Source organism: Eleginops maclovinus, chromosome 23, assembly GCF_036324505.1.
Source record: "Eleginops maclovinus isolate JMC-PN-2008 ecotype Puerto Natales chromosome 23, JC_Emac_rtc_rv5, whole genome shotgun sequence".
Classification (NCBI taxonomy): domain Eukaryota; kingdom Metazoa; phylum Chordata; class Actinopteri; order Perciformes; family Eleginopidae; genus Eleginops; species Eleginops maclovinus.
Window position 1 is genome coordinate 16,381,682 of NC_086371.1, and position 19,065 is coordinate 16,400,746.

At 40.7% G+C, this 19,065-nt stretch overlaps 2 protein-coding genes across 2 annotated transcripts; one reads left to right on the forward strand and one right to left on the reverse strand.

The window, feature by feature from the left end:
• Window positions 1-1,581: 1,581 nt before the first annotated feature.
• Window positions 1,582-6,943, reverse strand: pcdh20 (protocadherin 20). The gene is made up of 2 exons (XM_063876587.1): window positions 5,131-6,943; window positions 1,582-4,220 (listed from the first exon to the last, which is right to left on the reverse strand). The coding sequence occupies exons 1-2, from the start codon at window positions 5,191-5,193 to the stop codon at window positions 1,701-1,703; spliced, it is 2,583 nt and encodes an 860-aa protein (XP_063732657.1). The 5' UTR covers window positions 5,194-6,943; the 3' UTR covers window positions 1,582-1,700.
• On the forward strand, window positions 6,057-10,886 carry si:dkey-27i16.2 (regulator of cell cycle RGCC-like). The gene is made up of 5 exons (XM_063876588.1): window positions 6,057-7,255; window positions 8,025-8,189; window positions 8,802-8,882; window positions 9,443-9,505; window positions 10,071-10,886. Exons 1-5 carry the CDS (start codon window positions 7,234-7,236, stop codon window positions 10,076-10,078), a joined length of 339 nt encoding a protein of 112 aa, XP_063732658.1. The 5' UTR covers window positions 6,057-7,233; the 3' UTR covers window positions 10,079-10,886.
• The last annotated feature ends 8,179 nt before the right edge of the window (window positions 10,887-19,065 follow it).

Genomic DNA, 19,065 nt, shown 5'->3' on the forward strand with positions numbered 1-19,065 from the left:
ACTTGAGTCAGATAGTGCCCTTTAAGCCGGATAGCTGAGGGGTAATTCTGAGCATCACTACAATGAGATCCTTTGATAAGAAAAACACCAGTGCTATTTTAATTAGACTGGATTGTTATGTCATATGGGATCATCAAACCCCTGATGTGCATCTCAGAAATAATTCACTGGCCATTTGGATTGGTGCCAGCTGTTTTCTTTGTCCATGTCAGCTCATGAAACCCCATTACCCACTATCAAATGTTCAGTTTAGTAAAAAAAGAAAAACTGGACTTGATTAAGATGAGATGTGCTGTGAGTGGAGCACAGCAGCATGCAGCAGAGAAGCATCACTGATCTCAGGTGACCTGACTGTGACAGAGTGAGAGACTGTCCTCTGATTCATCTACACACCCTCTGGCAAAATACCAGAAATAAAGAGCAACATTTGGCTTTACCTTTGTCCAGCAGATGGCAGGCTTTCTCCTGCCATAGCATTTTGGGATTGTATCAAACACGAGGAGTTTAATCCCACAATACAATTTATATTTTAGGAAAAGTCAGTTTTGGCAGAAAGAAAATCAACACATGTTGCTCTGAACATACAGTCTTAAAGGAAGCTAGACATTTAATTTAAATGTTGAACCACTGATTCTTTAATATGCAGATTTATTAAGTAGCCCGTTTGTTTCTCTCTGTTAATGTAGTAAGTGGCACAGTACAACCCTATCACATAATTTAGTTTCAAGCCACTTGCTCAGAAATCCTCAGAAGAACAGCACTCATGTTATACACGCTTTGTTCTCCACTCTCCAGGTTGTTCTAAATTATGTTTTACAGACTCTGACCTACCTCTAACACAGGTATATCTTTCAAGGATTGCTCAATAGTTAATGCTACCATAGAAAGCCAAATCAAATATTTTGGATTATTAAAAGCTTAAACAATGAATCTGCCCTCTTTGTGTAATTGTGTGACCACCAATTTGTAAACACATTTTAACCTGACTCATTCATACTTTATGCATAATTTAACCTGGTTTTGATATCTCATTTGTTCCCCTGCAGGCTAGTGTAACTCATGAGAGCAACTGCTTCCTATGAAAATAGGTGTTTGTACTTTTCATTCAGCACTGTGGTATTTGTCAATCTTTGCCACCTCGTACCTGCACACAGCCATGCCGCACCTCTTTTCTTGAGAGACTTTCATCCCCTCCACACCAGAGGAACAACAAATTCTTTTGTGTGTCAAAATACCTTAGACATCCCTCAACTCTGAAATCTGAGAAAGACCCAATCAATTTAGCAGACTATTACCCCAGTCTTTTTCTCCTCTCTGCTGGGGTCATAGAATAATCCCCTTAGATAATGAATTTATCACATTTTGAATAACAATGCTTTGCTTTGATCTTATGATCACTAACGCTTTACACAGAACCTGTCAAAACTGTTTCACATTTTTTCTCTGGTGGTAACTTGAAATACCATACCACCAGTTTTTATATTTACTCACCCAGGCAGGTTTTCAGAACATTTTTCAACTTTATTTTCACATATTTTATCAGTTTTAGTTTGAACACATATGAGAGTGAAGTGAAGAGTGAATCAATATCAAAATGGAAGAGGAGTTTGACAAATATTCAGAATGTATTTAAATTACAGGCTGATTTCATCCTTGACAAAGTGCGAGTGAGGATTACACACATCGCTTGCTTTATTCTGTTAGTAATATTTGTCTTTAAGGCTGAGTGAAATCACCTTCTCCTCAATGTGCCCCCCATTTTTATGATGAAAACTTAGTCTCCTCTGCTTCAGGTATAAAACAGCAGTTGCCAGAAAACAGCATGTGGACACCAGCATCATACCAAGGCCTACCAACAGAGTCAGCTTAGCAGATCTGGTGTCAACTGCCTCACAGATGGGGGCCTTTCGGGGGGTTTGAACCAAGTCAGCTGTCCCTGACCAGGTCGGCTTCCGGTCCAAGTGGCAAGGCCCCACGCTCTCGTTGACCAACAGATTAACCCAGACAGTGGTATAAAGGGAAGCTGGCTTCCCCCCATCACTAACCAAAATGAACAGGTAATGCATTCCCAGGTCTTTCTGAAGGAGTTGCTGGACTACAGTAATGTTTCCTGACCTCGAATCCACTCGGAAGGGACTGGTGTTTTGCACTGGGTCTGGGTCCACTACAGTGTATGTAATCTCCGAATTGAGCCCTGAGTCCGCATCAATGGCAAAGATCTTTGTTACAATGGTGCCTGTAACGGTCGCTAGAGAGACAGTCTGGCAGGAGGAGTTGCTGCTTGGAAGGATAACTTCTGGCTGGTTGTCATTGATATCCTCCACAAAGATAGTTACCCTGGCAGTGGAAGTCAAAGCGACAGGGTGCCCATGATCGCTAGCCAGCAGGTAGAGTTCATAGCGGTTGTGCGTCTCGTGGTCCAACTTGGTGGTGGTGCGCAGTGTCCCAAGGGTGTTATCCACAACAAAAGGTCCACTGCTGTTCACAACATGGAACTCTGTGTTCCCATTCGATCCTTCGTCTGGGTCTCTCACCCTAACCCTCCCCACAAGGGTAAACGGTGGTACATTCTCAGGGATGAAAAAGATGTAATGAGGGATTAGAAAAATGGGTGCATTGTCATTCCGGTCCAGCACTTGAATAGATACTGTGGCTGCTGACTCCAAGGGAGGAGAGCCACTATCTTGTGCAAACACGGTGAATTTATGTGCATCCTGCTGCTCCCTGTCCAGAATGGCTGACACAGAGAGCTGACCTGTATTGGGGTCAGTGTTAAAGATGGAAGATGTGTGTTTGTCCATCCTGTAGGTCACCCTGCCATTGTATCCACTGTCTGCATCATTTGCCAAGATCTTCAGCAGTGACATCCCTGGCTGGTTGTTTTCTTCCACCTCAACATGGTAGTGAGACTGGAGGAAAATTGGAGCATTATCATTGACATCTGCCACCAACACCCTGATCGCACGCCTGGAATGAGTGATCACAGATCCTTTATCTGATTTTCCATGAACTACCACAATAATATGATGCTCTCTTTTCATCTCATAGTCTAGGGCCTCTGATGTGGAAAGGAGATATTTGCCATTCTGTGGGTTCAGAGTGAAATGTACCTTGTTCTCAATAGCTACAGATGAGCCTTTAAAGCTGCTGTCACCCTCAAGCTCTAAAACAGCTAAGACAGTGGGGGGTTGGTTCTCTGGTAACACCATAGTCTCGTTTCGATGCTCCACTATGAACCCGATCTTGATCGCCAGCTCTTGGTTGGCCTTGGGGAGCACGGATACAGTTACCTGAGTGTCTGCTGGGGGGCAGTGATGGCCGCTAGCTAACACTTTCAACAGCAGCTCCTCGGAGCTGTCACTCTGGAGGTCCTGTGTTAGTCTGATAGACCCAGTGAGGCTGTCAAGGCTTAAGAGCTTCTTGGCCCGCTTTGAGACTTTGGGACTGAGGGAGTAAACAATGGCAGCATTCAAGCCTGAATCTGGGTCTGTGGCCCTGACCTGAGCAACCAGCATGTTCATCTGGGAGTCTCCGGGGATGGTGACGCTGCGGGGGCTGTCCGGGCTAAAGCTTGGACAGTTGTCATTAACATCTGTCACTGTGACTATTAAAGTTGCTGTAGCACTTAAAGGGCCTGAGCCACGGTCAGTGGCCACCAGCGCCATCTGATACATGTCTCGGGTCTCCCTATCCAGAGCTGTTAACACAACCAGCACGATGACAGACCCATCTTCTACTGTTAAACTAAAAAATCCATCAGAATCTTCTAGCTGGTAATACACCTCGCTATTATATCCAGCATCCCTGTCCAGAGCCTGGTCATCCAATAAGAAACTCGTCCCCACAGACACGTCCTCAGATATTTTCAAATGTATTTCGCTGTTTTCAAAATGAGGTGCGTTGTCATTGATGTCCTCTATGATCACAGAGAACTGTATAAGGTCTCCTGAGGGCCCCACGACAGAATTGTGTAAAATAATGCATTCTTCCGTTTTTGTATCCTCAGGGAAGAGGGCCTCACGATCAATCTTTTCCTCAGTAGTGTACAAATTCCCGTTTTTTTTGTCCATCCACAGATACTTCTCGGTCAGGAGCTGGTACGGAGGTGGAAAGTGTTCACTAAGTGACCCCACCAGAACACCAGGCCCCTGTTCCTCTTGGATGGAAAACCGGACAGAACCACATATTGTCTGCTGCAGATTGTCCACCACCAGCAGAATCTGACAGGAGAAGAAAGAAACTGTTAGCAGTAGTGCTTTGTTTAAAAATAAATAGTTTGCTCATATTCCAGATGTGGTGGAAACTTCTGAAGCAATGGAGACAAAACTCAGAGAGACGCTGGAGAGCAGGAACTTGATGGCAAAACACTGTTGGGTTTATTTGGAGTTATGGCCAGAGAATTGACAAGACATTTGCAGTAGACACGAGTTGCCACAGCGGTTGCCTCACCAATTCTGAAGATATCAGGGATAGGGAGTGGTTTAACTAGTTCCGAATGGGTAATCAACTTTCTTAGAGCAGCAGACTAAAAAATCTAGGACAATACATCTAACTTAAACTGTCATCTAGGTCACAAATAAGGTGTTTACCAGAGCATCTGGGTCCAGATAAATTGGAGCTAGCAGTGCCTAAACAATAAAGCCAATCTTAGGTCAGCATGAGCTTGTTCCCACTGTGGGAACAACAAGGCTTCAGAAGCCCAGGCTGCCCCTCCTTAATGAATATAACAGCACCTGCAAGGCCGTTAGCCTATGTCAGAGGAGGACAGAGAGGAAATACACAACTGGCTAACTTGAAAACAAGCAGTACACAAGCAGCTGTGAGGAGACCAATGGTCACGTGTGCGAAGAGGTCACACGCCTGAGCGAAAGGTTACAAGCTTACACAAAATATTCCCTAACACCAGACATAGATATTTGTTTTACTAAAACAAAGGTTGAGTGTAAAAGTTCCAATTAGTCAGTAAACTAATTTGTCAAAACTCCTCAGTACCTCTCTGTGTACTCACTACAACATTAAATACTACAGAAAAACATTGCAGATACACCCTTTCTCTCAATCAGTAATACTGACAAAGTAATTAGACACCATCAGAACGGTTAATCCTCAAATTGCTTTTGAGTCACTGACCTGCATTAGTACAGCCCAGCTCAAACCAGCAGTCCTATTGCCCATCGCCTTCACACATGCCATTCGGGTTCCCAAAGCAGCAAGTGTGCTCTCAGGACAGCAACCTAAACCTGTTCAACTGAAGGCATTATTCATTATATAGGCCCCTCCTATGATACTTACCTATTGTGTCAGAGGGAAACCAAAATTAAAATCATGTATTAAATGACATTCACATACAAACATGAAAATAAACTACATAAAACTAATTTCTAAAAAGTAAATACTCAAGTACAAAGTACATTTCGGAGAGTAATATCATACATGTTGTTGACCTACATTTGTCTAAAAGCTCAAGTTATTTTGTAGGTTTGTTTTCATAAACAATACAAAAGTTAAAATATGATGCATTTTCAAAGCTTTTAACTACCCACCAATATGTAAAGTAATACAAATCAGCCCCACCTGGATTACCTGCAATATAAAATGCTTAACACCAGAATAAACACAATAATGCATCAATTAGAATTCATACTACATTATCATTTTGTATTATCATTTGCCTAAAAGGGGCTATTCTGCATAGTGACTGAGCCTACTTTTGATGAATTAAGTATAGGCCTTCATTTCTGTGATTGAGTATTTTAAATTATGAAATAACTTTTACTTTAAGTAAGGGATAATGAATATAACAGTTGTTCAGAAATTGCTCGTGAAGGGGTCCTGTCGATGGCACTGTCAGATCAATTATAATATTTCAGCCTTTTGTTTACACAATACTGTCATGATCCTTGTTTTCTATCTGTTTCTTGTTTTATTTTGAAATGTTTTCCCTCTGTTGTGTCATGTGTAGTTTTACTTCCTGTCTTTTGGTTTTCCTTCCTTCCTTGATTGTTTCATTGTTGTCACCTGTTGCCCTCGTGTTTCTGCCTCCCCTCCCCAGCTGTGGCTTGTGTTGTGATTAGTGTCTTTGTATTTAGTCCTGCTTTCCCTGTGTTCTCTGTCAGTTCGTTAGCGTCTTTCGTGTATTCAAGTCAAGCGTTTTTCGTGTATTCAAGTCAAGCGTTTTTCGTGTATTCAAGTCAAGCGTTTTTCATGCCCTGGGTTGTCGTCTTTCATGTATCAAGTCAAGCGTTTTTCATGTCTTGGATTTCCCTGTCGTCTTTCATGTATCAAGTCAAGCGTTTTTCATGTCTTGGATTTCCCTATCGTCTTTCATGTGTTCAAGTCAAGTGTTTTTCATGTCCTGGATTTTTCCCAAACTTAACATTTTTGTAAAACAGCTTTTGGAATAAAGCTCGCCTTTTGTTCGTACCCATACCTGCCTCCCCTTGTTGCTGCACTTGGGTCCTATTTCCCCAAACCCTGACAAATACACACTTCAATTTAAGTGCCACTTATTCAAGTCAACCCAAAGTCAGGAACTGGGTAAAAATTCGTCCAATCAAAGCTATGTAAGGCAAGGCAAGTTTATTTATATAGCACCTTTCAACACAAGACAGTTCAAAGTGCTTTACAAACATGAACGATATTAAGAGCATTAAGAATGTAAGTAAAAGATATCCCGTTTTCTCAAAATGAATGCTAAGGTGATACGACCTGATACGAGGTGACAAGCCCCTGCAAAGTTATTCTGATCATCATCCCCGTTTTAATTTTTCAATAAAGCTTTAATCCTATGACTCCTAAGGAAAAAACCTTTAGCAAGTTACGTGTGCTAAAACACGATACATTTATTATCAAAAGTATTCGAGTTAATTTATTTTAAAATCTAGTCACATTTTCTTAATTTTAAAGCATGCAAACCCCAAACTGAGTTGCGTAACGGCTTATTTCCGTTTGTCTCATGCGTGTGGGTTTTCTTCTTTCCGCTTACTTTTTCCAGTTAGAGTTAACCTCGGAGGTACTTCTGCAACATGATTGGCCGGTGTCGTCCCTCTAGCTAAGCGTGTGTGTGCGTCTGTCTGTGTGTGTGTGTGTGTGTGTGTGTGTGTTTGGAGGGGTTTATAACAAAACTATAGTCCTGCTCGTGAGCTTTAAACCATTGTAAACCCAGACGCTTAGCAGCAACAGCAGCAGCAGCAGAAGCAGTAGCCTGGTGGTGTTTAGTTTCTCTGCTCCAACATGACCTCAGACATTAACACAGGTGAGTGTAACGACTGCTTGAGCCATTAGTTTTAAATGGTGACACAGTGATGGTGATCATAGGCCTGTAATTAACTGTTTTCACCTCTAAAATTGACCTAATCCTTTTACATATGAGAAATCAAAGTTGGACTGGGTGAGTAGGCAGTTATGTAAATCAGATAGCCTATTATGTGTATAGTATTCTTCTACATATTTAAATATGTGTATCTGCTCATAATTGTCTTTTTATATATTAAAACCATTTGCTACTGTTTTATATTCCATAGGGGACAGTTAAAGTTTTATCAAATTCATAAAACGGTGGGTAAACTGAGTTGTGGTCAACCGTTCTTTAATGACTAGTCATTTGTTCAATAATTGGCCAAACGTGTTGCTTAGATTTAAGATACAAGGTACCATTTAAGTATCACAGTAAGCAGGCCAGGTGTTTTACAGGCTGTATGACGTTTTATATGCCTTATGGGCTGTTAATTTTATTTCCACGTGTCAACTGACCTGATACCGACTGACATAAACTTGTACTGCAGGTTTTTGCTTTTAGTTTTTATTAAATGTCAGTGTCACCCAAAAGTATCTTTGTGTTGTGTAGCAAAGTCTAAGAGATGTACAATTTCTTTTTTTTAAAAAATGGTCCAACTGTATGTTTGAATCTCATTATTATTATTTTTTACTATTTTATTTTGCTTTCTTCTAAAACTAATGATGTTAACATTTTCCTTTAGTGGAGTAACAGGTTTTCTCTCCAACCTTTGTCACATTTTCCGCAGACTTGGATCTGGAGCTTGATGGGTTGCTGCAGGAATTCCAGGATGTGGTGGAGGAGCTGAAAGCCCCCTCTCTGAGCAAACCGCATGCTTACCAGCACGTCTTGCAGGAGGCCAAAAGTCGCACGGGGCTGGGAGAAGACAGCGGAGTCGAGGACTCAGATTACAGTGAGTGACACAAAACCATTGCACTAGAACAATGTGGCAGTCATTAAGATAATGTTTGCTTATTGTACAAAGTGTGGATAAAGAAGGACATTATTTAGAGCATCATTTTGTTGTGAGTGAGGTTATCCCCATGGGTGCCGGTTGAGCCCCTTTATCAGCCAAAACAACTGCGGCTTGACTCTTTTAATTTGCATGAAATTAGTGTTACAAGGGGACACATTCTTATACACTTCTATGAAAGTGGCTGTTTTGATCATGACAATAGCTGCGTACCAGAAGGAACTGCAATTATGAATCACCCATCTTCTGTAATTGTCTGTTTTTTGTTATTGTTGCTGCTGTTGTGCGTTTGTCGAGGGTTATGAGATAAAAGAAGATTGTGTGTTCCTCTGCTCCCTTGCGTCATCATTATTGAAAGTATTTTGGCCCCCTAATATTTTAAAAGCAAACAGTGAAAAGCCGTTTACCTTCATTTTGCTGCATCTTATTACCATTATCTAATTTAAAATTGTTTGTTATTGTTGTTGTTGATCATTTGCATGGGCTGGCCTTAGTGCTTGTCTCCTGTTTATTATTTCCGCTCACCCCCTTCTTGCCTCCCTCTCCCCCTAGGCAGCGAAGCTTCTTTGGGAAACAGTTTGAACACCAGCGAGGAGGAGCTTCACACAGCAGGCATAACGTTGGCACCGAAAGGTACTACAAACTCCCATCAGCCAATCTCCATCCAGATAGCCCTCCTTCTTACAGTGATCACTATCATTTTGCTCTGATCAGTATCGCATCCACACAAAAACCCTCTTCTTTAGGCTAGGAGCTCTATTGTTTTGACACAACAAAGCCCCCTGCCGCTGCGACTGTAACATCTCAGCCCCCCTTCTCCGAGCCTCCTGCAGGGGTTCTTTATGCTATTGTGTAGCTGGGAGTGTCACTTAGGTGTATACATGAATGAGAATTATTGCATTCTGTTACATGTAGATGTAACGGTTGAATCTAAATAGATTACAACACGACATTGTCATTCACAAATGTCAGGGTTTATGCAGTTATCCTTACAAATATTTACCTGATTTTTACATAGATCCTCAGTTTTTAGAAAAGAAGCTGAGGTTTGGTTCAAATGTAGCTCTGAGATTAGTTTTCAGATTCTGGTCCAAAGGAAAATACCCCTCAACTGAGCCGCATTTTCCCACAGAAATGTTCCATTGCTTTACTACAGTTTATAAAATTCTTTTTCCGCTGTCCTCTTTCTGCAGCCAAGCTGGGAGACACAAGGGAACTTGAGAGTTTTATCGACATGCTCGACCGAGAACTTGCAGGTGTGTATTTAAGAGAATTACCCCCCATATTACTTGACCCTTTCTTTATTCCTTTTGCACTGAAGCTGACAAGCAGCAGACTGTGGGGTGAAATAGGGGAAGAGACCCAGATATAGTGCATGTTTTGTTAACAGAGTGTGTAGTAGTAGCCACCATGTTTGTACCCTGTACTACTCCCCCTTCCTGTTTATCTCGGAGCACCTCTTGTGTGTAAATGCCATGTCTGGGGACTCAGGTGGACTATCTGCACGACCTTTAGTGATAATAGCGTACTTGACTACATGAACATCCTGCTATCAGCAATAAAGCAGTGGTCTTTCAGAGGCCTGTGAACACATGGCTTTGTGCATGCACACAAACCACAAAGAACAACATATATCTGCTGCTATCAGTGGTCTTGATGCTGAGAGAATTAATGTTACCATTGAATCCTAACTCCCCCTGTATCTTTACAAGGCTCAGCTATTAGTCAGTACATGTTTGTATGTGTGTTAATATTCTTGTGTTGTGCCTTTCCTCTTAGTCTGGCTTTTATAGTTTATTTTTCTTGCCCTCTCTTTTGCAGAGATGTGAACTAAGAGAGAAAGAGAGACACAAAGATGGAGAAAAGCAGGCCGGGGGCGATTGACTGGCTACCGCCGAGCAGACACTCAGATCTACACCAGAGCAGATCTGAGGGAACAAATGCTCCACTGGCTTCTTCAGGGGAAAAGGTTAACATCAGAAATTAGAAGGGCACTCCATTCCAAAATGCAGGATCCCCCCAGACCCTTGGTGACGCTGCATCAATTCGGAAAGACGACGCCCCTACAGCTTCAGATCAGAGATATGCGGCAAATTCCTGAAACTAGACAAAGCCTCTTTCTGTCTGGAGGTACGAACGAATGCTCCCAGAAAATCGAAAGTATGCTATTGCAAAATGTACATTTCCAATAAGTACAACAGCCCTAAATCTTCAGTGTTATTTATATTGTTTAAAGAGGCTGTTCCAAATTACAGATGGCACTTCAGTTTTAAATGAACTAAGGTCCCAGAGGTCCGGATCAGTGTGTAATAGGCCATTAAAAGTTGATCTGACATTTCCAGTGTATAGTTTTTGTTAATATTCCTTTTTCTTATATATAAACTGTTGTACAGACAAATGCACATATAAATAAAGTTCCATTTGCACTGAATTACGTATAGATTTCCTTTGTTGCTTTACACATGATCTGAAACTACATTTAAATGTTGTCCCAAATTGAGTGCAGAGACACTGCTGATATTGCTGGCCATATTTGATTGTAAACACACACAATGTTGAAAGCCTTTCACTTTTCTGAAGAATACTCCTGACAGTACTGGCATTAAATTGTATTCAATGTGTCTACACTTCACAATACCTGTGCTTCCTGTATTTCCTGTATGTCTGTTCTCATTATGCTTTGAGTTTCACTTCTGCCTCCAACTCAGGAAACCCACAAATTTAGCTCAGACACAATGTGAAGCTTCAAGAAGGAAGTGCGTCAGTGGTGCTGGGAGAAACAATATATACAGTATACATTGTGCTTAAATTCAATATGTGGGGGGCTTTGACTTCGCTGTAACATAATACCTCAAATCCAAGCTTTGAACTTCAGGAAGGAAATTGTTTCTCCTTTTCCCTGTGAAAGAGCATTTGAGCAGTTTCCTTGCTGTTACTTTTCCACCATGGTTGTGTTTACAGTGCGCTGTCATTTCACTTCACCGAGTCTCATCCATTCGCAGGTGTCTCCACCCTGTTGTCAAATCAACACTGCTTAGAGGAACCGCGAAGGCCAGGGTGAATGTTGTGGCTGTAAGATGTGATTTTTCACTTTTGACTTTTAAATTGAGTGGCGTCAGCTACATAATCCTGCTGAAGTATGCTAAATTATTTTTAGAACTCTGCTAGAGAACTGCCAGATTTGAGTTGAGGATGAGGCTGAATGAGAAACAACAGTCAACAATCTCTAAAGTGCTGCACAGTTGGTTGTAATCACACTTTCAGAACGACGAGAACCAAGGAAAAGTTTTGCCCTCAAAGAAGCAGAGATGTAATGGACCAGCAGTTTATTGAATTGTCATTGTTTTCTCATTAAAAAAACCCCAGACAGCATGTTGATACGATCCGTCACCTGAGCCAGCGGCCCTGGTGATATATTACAGTTGGACTGCTTGGTGGACCTGCTGTTTGAAATCATGTCAGCCATAGTGGCCGAAGGAAGGAAGGCTGGACATTTAAGATACTGTCCCTTGTCTGTTTGTGTCTCATTAAAAGACACTTTGTTAAGAAAGTTCACTGTGTTGAACTGTGGCCAACTATTTAACCCCACTGCCCGGGACAAGAGTTGGCGCCAGTCTGTGGAGATTTGTGTGTAGTAGTGAGAGCAAATGATCTTAAAATGTGACATTAATGTAAAGCGTAAAAGAAAAATGCGAATAGAAAAGAGACCAAAAGGGAAAATAAGCTTGTTCAAAGAATAGAACAATACACAGGCGTGGCACAAAGTAACCTGCTCCATCTGTTTTGTCTGCTCCACTTTGAGAAAGGCGAAGACGATTGATTAAGGCCACAGCTGTTCAGCATGGTAACAAACAAAGTTTGCTTTCGACATGATTGAACTTTCGTCTCAAAGTTAGGCCACATCCTCTTTTTCAGAGAACAAATAAAACCAACGGCAAGAATGCAGGAAACATTACGGTGTAGTAAAGATGAAACTGAAAGGCTTTGGATTGGAATTCCTCCTTTGTGTGTCCCACAGTGGTTTTCTAACTGTATTTCTCTGATCTGCATCCCTTCTGGTACTTGACATGTTGCCAAACTCACCTGCTCACTTCTGCAATGTCCTTTCATTGTACACGAAAAGTTTCCTGTAACTAATTATGCTGTATGATTTTCATTAGACAGTTCTTCAGTAGGTTTTGATGTTATATATCAATTGGTCTTATGGGAATAACTCCCCATTGTTTAGATAATTAATATGAGACCAGTATTTGATTGGCAGCACACCGACGTAGGAGGGCAATATGTCGCCTTGTTTAGATAACAGAGCAAATGATGAATGCGCTCAGTTCATTAGCTGATAAATTAAAAATGAATTGATGTCATGATGAGTGAATAGTCTTGAGAGATGAAGAAGTAATGAATATGGTGCGCCTCTTTGGATCCTCACACCTATAGACTAGGGCATCTTGGTTATAAATGTCACATGAACTTAAAATCGGTGAACAACATGCTGGTTGGCGTTAAACTAGTTAGCAAGCTAATGAAGATGTAATTGAGTATAGCAGAAAGGAGACACTTGTTATTATCAGACAATGAGCAAATGAGGCAGAGATATGGCCTGTGCAGTGAAGCTCTGGCCGAGATGAGTGCAGCATGCAGAGCACGCAGTCTTCTGTCATCTGCCTGATGAGAGACTGAGCAACGCCTCTCCCCCGAGAGCCCCGCAAACGGCCCAGGCTAACAACACTCTCCCAAGGAATTAACTGGCTCAACCGTCCAACACATACACACAGACACTCAAAGACACACACTCTAAATAGTCCGATTCTGACTGGGTGTTACGCAACCCAAGCCGGTCCCTTAGCCCGGATCAAGGACTCGGATCACTGCTTTTTTACTCTTGCACAAATCTCACAAAAGGCAGAATGAGGACCTTGAACCATAAAAGGACTTGATGTTGTAAAACAATATCTCTCATATTACACCACTTCAAAACAGTGATAAATTGTTGTAGGTCATAAACAGTAAAACTTTTTTTTGTTATTGTGATCTCATGACATTATGTAATGACATAGGAAAGTGAGAACTGACTACAACAGTCTTAAACACTTTCATTGTGTAACACTGTAGTGCTATTTAGAAAATGTTACCTAGCGTCTAAGTATAAATTCACATTAGAACCATGGAGGTTTTGGACATGCAAGGTTTGAGTGATATTTGTATACAAATTGAAGAGTTTACCTAAACGATGCTAATCAGCATTTTGTGTATTCGTAAACTTATCATAATTAAGTGTTTTTCTGAATGTTAACAAACATTTTACAGCATCACAAACATAAATAACTTCAAGTCCTCTTCAGGAATTGAAATAGATCTACCAATACTCGACTCACTCAGGAGAGAAGAAATCACTACTCCCTCATTTTAAAGTCATCAGTGCAATGGAACATTTTAAATGGCTTATTTGGATTTTTGCGGTTTCTCTCACATAAATCCAAGTCTCTACCTATAGTCATTTCCTGTTTTGGTCTCTGAATCTTCAGACCTCATTGTATGGGACAGGAAACCAGTATAATGACTGTTAGAGGAATTCATTCCCAAAGAATGTTACTCATGCAGCCTTCCCTGGACTTCAAATGAGCCGTTACATCACTGCTGACTGGGGATTTCTTGACACCAGTTCACCCTTCCTCTTTCAACTCAGACAGGCAATTTACTTGAAATCATTTCTGAAACTTTAGCAAACAACGTACAGTTGATCAAAATACTCAACTATATTAATCACTCCATTCTTGGATTATGAAGAGCCTCTGTACTTTGAATAATGTCAAATCTAAGTGCTAGTTATATATTGAACACTGATGAGAATAGGGAGCAAAAAACAAGCTGTGAGGAGATGCACATGTGTGAATGGAAGTGACAGTGAACATAACTTCAGCAAATGCCATAGGCTACCTAGTGGGCATGAAAAACTGTGTTCTGTATTGAAATGTACCAATCTGTTAGTCACACATGGAGGTCCCATCTTAACAGCATGTTTCTGGTGTGTTATTACTTCCAGGAGAGGCAATAGAAAAGCTTAACAATATTAAGATCCAAAAGTAACCTGTGGTACCCAAACTGCTTTGCTATTAAATGTCATGTTTTTAGGCAGCGTGAAAAAAATGTTGTGGCCAAAACTTGTTTATAATTGACATCATAATGACAAAACTAATAACACATTTATTTTAAAGCAGGGCGGCACGTGAAAATACATTTGTTTGCAGTTTGGACATGTGTAAACACTGACGGCAAATGGACTTTGGGAAAGCATTTTGAGATACTGAAGAGTAAATTAGCTAAATTATTGCATCTTAGAAAAATATATTTTTAAAATGTTATGAGGTAAGACATTTATCAAAGTCTTTGATTAAATATTAATAATATCTAGGTCTATTTGGGTTATCAAAAACATGTATCCCACATCTTTTCAATTTGACTGAAAAAAATGTAAGAATTCACTTCACAGGACTAACATTTAGGCATCACTGACAAAGGAATGTCTCAGCCTCTCGGGGCAAAAATAGGCTTAACTTCAAAGGATATTTCCAGTCGTTTTCACTGGAAAGAAATGGTGCTGATGTTTTTACAATATAAACTCAGATACTGAAGTCAAACTCACAGTGTATTTGATCTGAAAGATCTGTGAAAAGCCTGGTAGGCTGGATTAGCACTTAAAATCAAATTGGTGCCACTGAAAGTCATTGTAATGTGATGTAAGTGATAAGATACTTTCGGGAAGTCTACCGGGAATCCTCTGTAGTCTGTGCTAGAGCAGCACAGGCTATAAAGTTCATACACCAAAGGTCTACTGATGCAACCCCAGCCAGCCACCAGTAACCCACATCTGAGAAAGGCATTAGTGGACTGCCATCTGATGGTGAACTCCAGCTGATGCAACTGAGAGATAGCGGCGTGGGCCTGGCCTCAGCTGGTGAAGAAGGCCTTTTCAAAATAGCTCTAAATCTGCAGGATAATGCAGTGAAAAATGGGAGCGGTTAGAGAAGGAATCAAACATCCTAGAAGCTATGAATCTTGCCATGAAACGTCCTCTTTAATCTCACCATCAGAACTGGACCTACTGTACATGTCGGTTACACAGGTTTTCCAGACAGGAAACTAAATTGATACAGTTTTGTAGCCTAAAATGTGCCTGCTGCCCACTACTGTTACTTCCCTCACACACACTGGGAATGTGCAGGCTTAAGTCTCAGCAGCCCCAGTGGTATCTCCAGGCCATCCATCTTACAGAGGGCAGATCATTATGCAGTCGACAGGAAGCTTTAGGCTGGGGGCAGGTGGGACTGCTTGTACTACATGAACTATAGGCTGCTACTCTTCTTTACTGGACCTCCATAAACAGCAAACCAGCCCTTTTTCTTTTTTTTTTCTACTGTAGACTAATACATTACACTTGTTCCATTCTTGCAATGCTGACACAGTTTGTTGCACCCAAAACTGCATTTAAATGTTTGTTTTTTTTACCAACAAATCCATATTAAAATGGCCAAAACCATCAATGAATTTATCCCGCAAACAAGTGTTGTCTCTGCAGCCACAGTTTGTATTTTATGCCTCTGTGCCACAGAACTCCATTGCCCTCCAAAAACTATTACAAAGACATAAAAAGACACACTGTTTGGCGATAATCTTGCTTTATTTTTACACAATTCTGCAGCAATATTATCTCTGGACAGTGGCTCTGTGTTGGGCAGACGTCGTCGAGCATGCCGGGGGCTCCTCGCTCCGCTAGTTTGACGAGCTGTGAGGAAAGAGCTACACTGTCTGTGTTCGTTGTAATTAAAGAATATGTCACCCAATGCACCAGTCTGGCTCTTTTCTCTGTCTTTTTTAATTGTTTTTGGATGGCAATGAGTTCAACGGCACAGAGGCATACGCTATATCTGGCTGTGAATTCTGTACTTGTTAGCAGGATAAATTCATTGTTGGTTTAGGTCTGTTGGTGGGATTTTTTGATTGTAACATAGAAGATAAAATATGCTGTCCTTATCCTTTAAAGCTGTTGTATTTGGAAAGAAGAGAGCACTCAAATACAGCACATACAGAGATGCTCTCGGTATAGTCATTTTGTAGGATGAAAAATATACAAAAACAATATTATCAGCACTAAACTTCTTGGTCTCATGCCAACTGAAAATGGATGTCATGTTCTATATTCATGAGAACCACAATAAGATACACAAAGAATAGATATTTTATTTTGATTACTCGAGTTTGCGAGATTATAAATACATTCTATGGACATAAACATAGAAGTAACAGGGCATCTTTAGTAATCTGTACAATGACACTGAGATAACAGAGATTTCTCATGATGTATTTGGGCTCAAACACCATTTTTTTTTGTATCAGTCCTAGTTTCTAGTGAAAAATGTGTTACAGTATCTGGCTTTGATGCCACTGAAAAAAAAAGCTCCTCTGCAAGATGGTCCTTGTTAGGAAAACTAGAAAATATGCCAGTGATTTGTCTATACTCTGCGGCAACACAAGAAATTTGTCAAGAGTTTGTTTTTCACATGGAAATAAAAGATTATCAATGTTTTGATGGAAAGCACAATGATTTCCCTTTACAGAAAAACAGGCTTTTTAGCTGCAAGAGTTCTGGTTCAGTTTTACTCTGCTTCCCAATAAGTATTGTTAATTAGTGTCTTAGTCAGCAGAGAAACATAGTAACTCAACAAAATTAGACCTTAAATGATTCGAAATGGGCGAGCAGACCAGATTATGGCACTTAAGAAGAAGAAAGAGAACATGAAAAAATTATGACCGTGTGAGACAGAGGTAGAGCTGCTCAGAATGCATTTTTTTGTGAGGAAGATAAAACAATAAAACCAGCATGAAAGAGAAAGAATAGAACAAAGAGGACACAGGAAGAGAAAGACAAGGGTGAGGGAGAGGGATATAGGAAATATAGGTAACAACACGTTCATAGTGGTAGAAATAAAATCCTCAATTTCACACACACACACACACACACACACACACACACACACACACACACACACACACACACACACACACACACACACACACACACACACACACACACACACACACACACACACACACACACACACACACACACATACACACACACCTGCAGCTCTCTCCCATCGGGTGGCACTGTGTAATTTGGCACATCCATTTCCTAGGCTGGGTTTGTCTTCCGTGCTGTCGAGCCAGTCACAAACCCCATCAGGGTATTCCAGCCGATCCTTGAATGATGTCACTTTCGAAACACATTCACTGAACTGCAAACAAATCTCGACTGTGGAAAAGAGTTTGCTCATAACTGTGCCATTTTTCTACTTCTTGTCATAGGAGGTTTTGGCTAATTTAGTCCAGCATTTGGGTTTCTCATGGCTGAAGTGAAGGAGTTTGACCCCGTTTTCTCTCACTGCACCACACCACTGTACTTTACACGCTCTGGCCCTTTCGTCCAGCACCTAATTATGTGGCTCTTCACAGGACCATGTATCACAAACGGTGTCCCCAAGGCCACCAGGTTCAATCCTTGCCAATACTCAGTGGCATCTGCTCTGCTTTAACGGCATATGGGAAAATTACATGGCAAAAAACAACTTGCCCTCCCATGACATTTCTTCCCTTTGATACCTCGCTCTCAACTTCTCCACTCAATTTTAGCCCTGTGCCGCTGTATGTGTGTGTGTGTTTGAGCCAAATGGAAACTGACCTCCCACCACTGCAGACAGATCAGACGGGGACTACTTTTGACTTATATCCTGTGTTAAAGGACGGGTCACCCAAATAGCAAAAAACAAACAAACAATATTTTAAAAAAGCAAACAATTTTCATCAGCTGTCAGATACATCTGATAGCTTTGTGGGGCAAACAGGCATTACACTGATTTAAATATACATTATTAACATAGCATAACCATTAAGTTAATTTGGCAAACTGTTGCTGGTTCACACAGTTAGGAGCAAAATTAATTTGGGGTCTTGTTTAGGATGACCTGATAAATGCAAGTCTAATTTTCACTAGTTTTTCTCTCCACAAACACATATGAGGGAATTATCTGACTCTTAGCTACTGAATGCTCAACGGTGTTCAACAGCTGGTCGATAATTTAGTCTATCTGCCGTTTGGTGTTGGGCAGGTAGCATGCAGATTACTTGGCTGTTTGTGTTTTTGCTTAAGGGCTGTTGTGTGTTAAACAGACACAACGAGAGGAGTAAAAGGAACCAAAGGGTTGAAGTTAAGTTATGGGCCATTAACCAAAACAGTTTGCCAAAAGACGCAAACATTCTCTGTAGAACTAAAGGGAACTGCAGGGTGGGGAGATAGCTTTGTATGGGTTTGCCATTTAAAACATAATAGCAGCTTCAAGGAATTTAACACCAATTTTATCTTTTCGTAAACAATGTCCACGACTGTGAAACGTTTTTATTGAGACTACTTTGTAATGAATACATAGTTTGTAATAACTAAATACATTTTGAGTTTTAAAGATATCATATTTAATCGTGTGAACACTGCAAATTAAATTCCATCAGCTTTTATTATATTGAAGTGGCTGCTTAAAGAGATTTCTTAAAACCTTGACATATAAAATGTCTTCATGGTTGGATGCCACAATAACCATGACAAAAATACATCAAAAATACACTTTCAGTCAGGGGCATTTATAAAAGTTTTTGTTTTCTCTTATTAAAATGTCATCATGTTTCCTGTAAATATTCTTTGCAGGAAAACAAAGTACCTCTGATATAACTGCCACAGAAACAAGTTGGACTATTTGCAAAGCCTACT

Coding starts and splice junctions, on each gene's coding strand:
- pcdh20 (XM_063876587.1), bottom strand. CDS start 5,193: ATGGCATGTGTGAAGGCGATGGGCAATAGGACTGCTGGTTTGAGCTGG. Junction 4,221..5,130: donor GCTGGGCTGTACTAATGCAG/GTCAGTGACTCA, acceptor TTCTCCTGTCAG/ATTCTGCTGGTGGTGGACAA.
- si:dkey-27i16.2 (XM_063876588.1), top strand. CDS start 7,234: ATGACCTCAGACATTAACACAG. Junction 8,190..8,801: donor AGTCGAGGACTCAGATTACA/GTGAGTGACACA, acceptor CTCTCCCCCTAG/GCAGCGAAGCTTCTTTGGGA. Junction 8,883..9,442: donor CATAACGTTGGCACCGAAAG/GTACTACAAACT, acceptor CTCTTTCTGCAG/CCAAGCTGGGAGACACAAGG.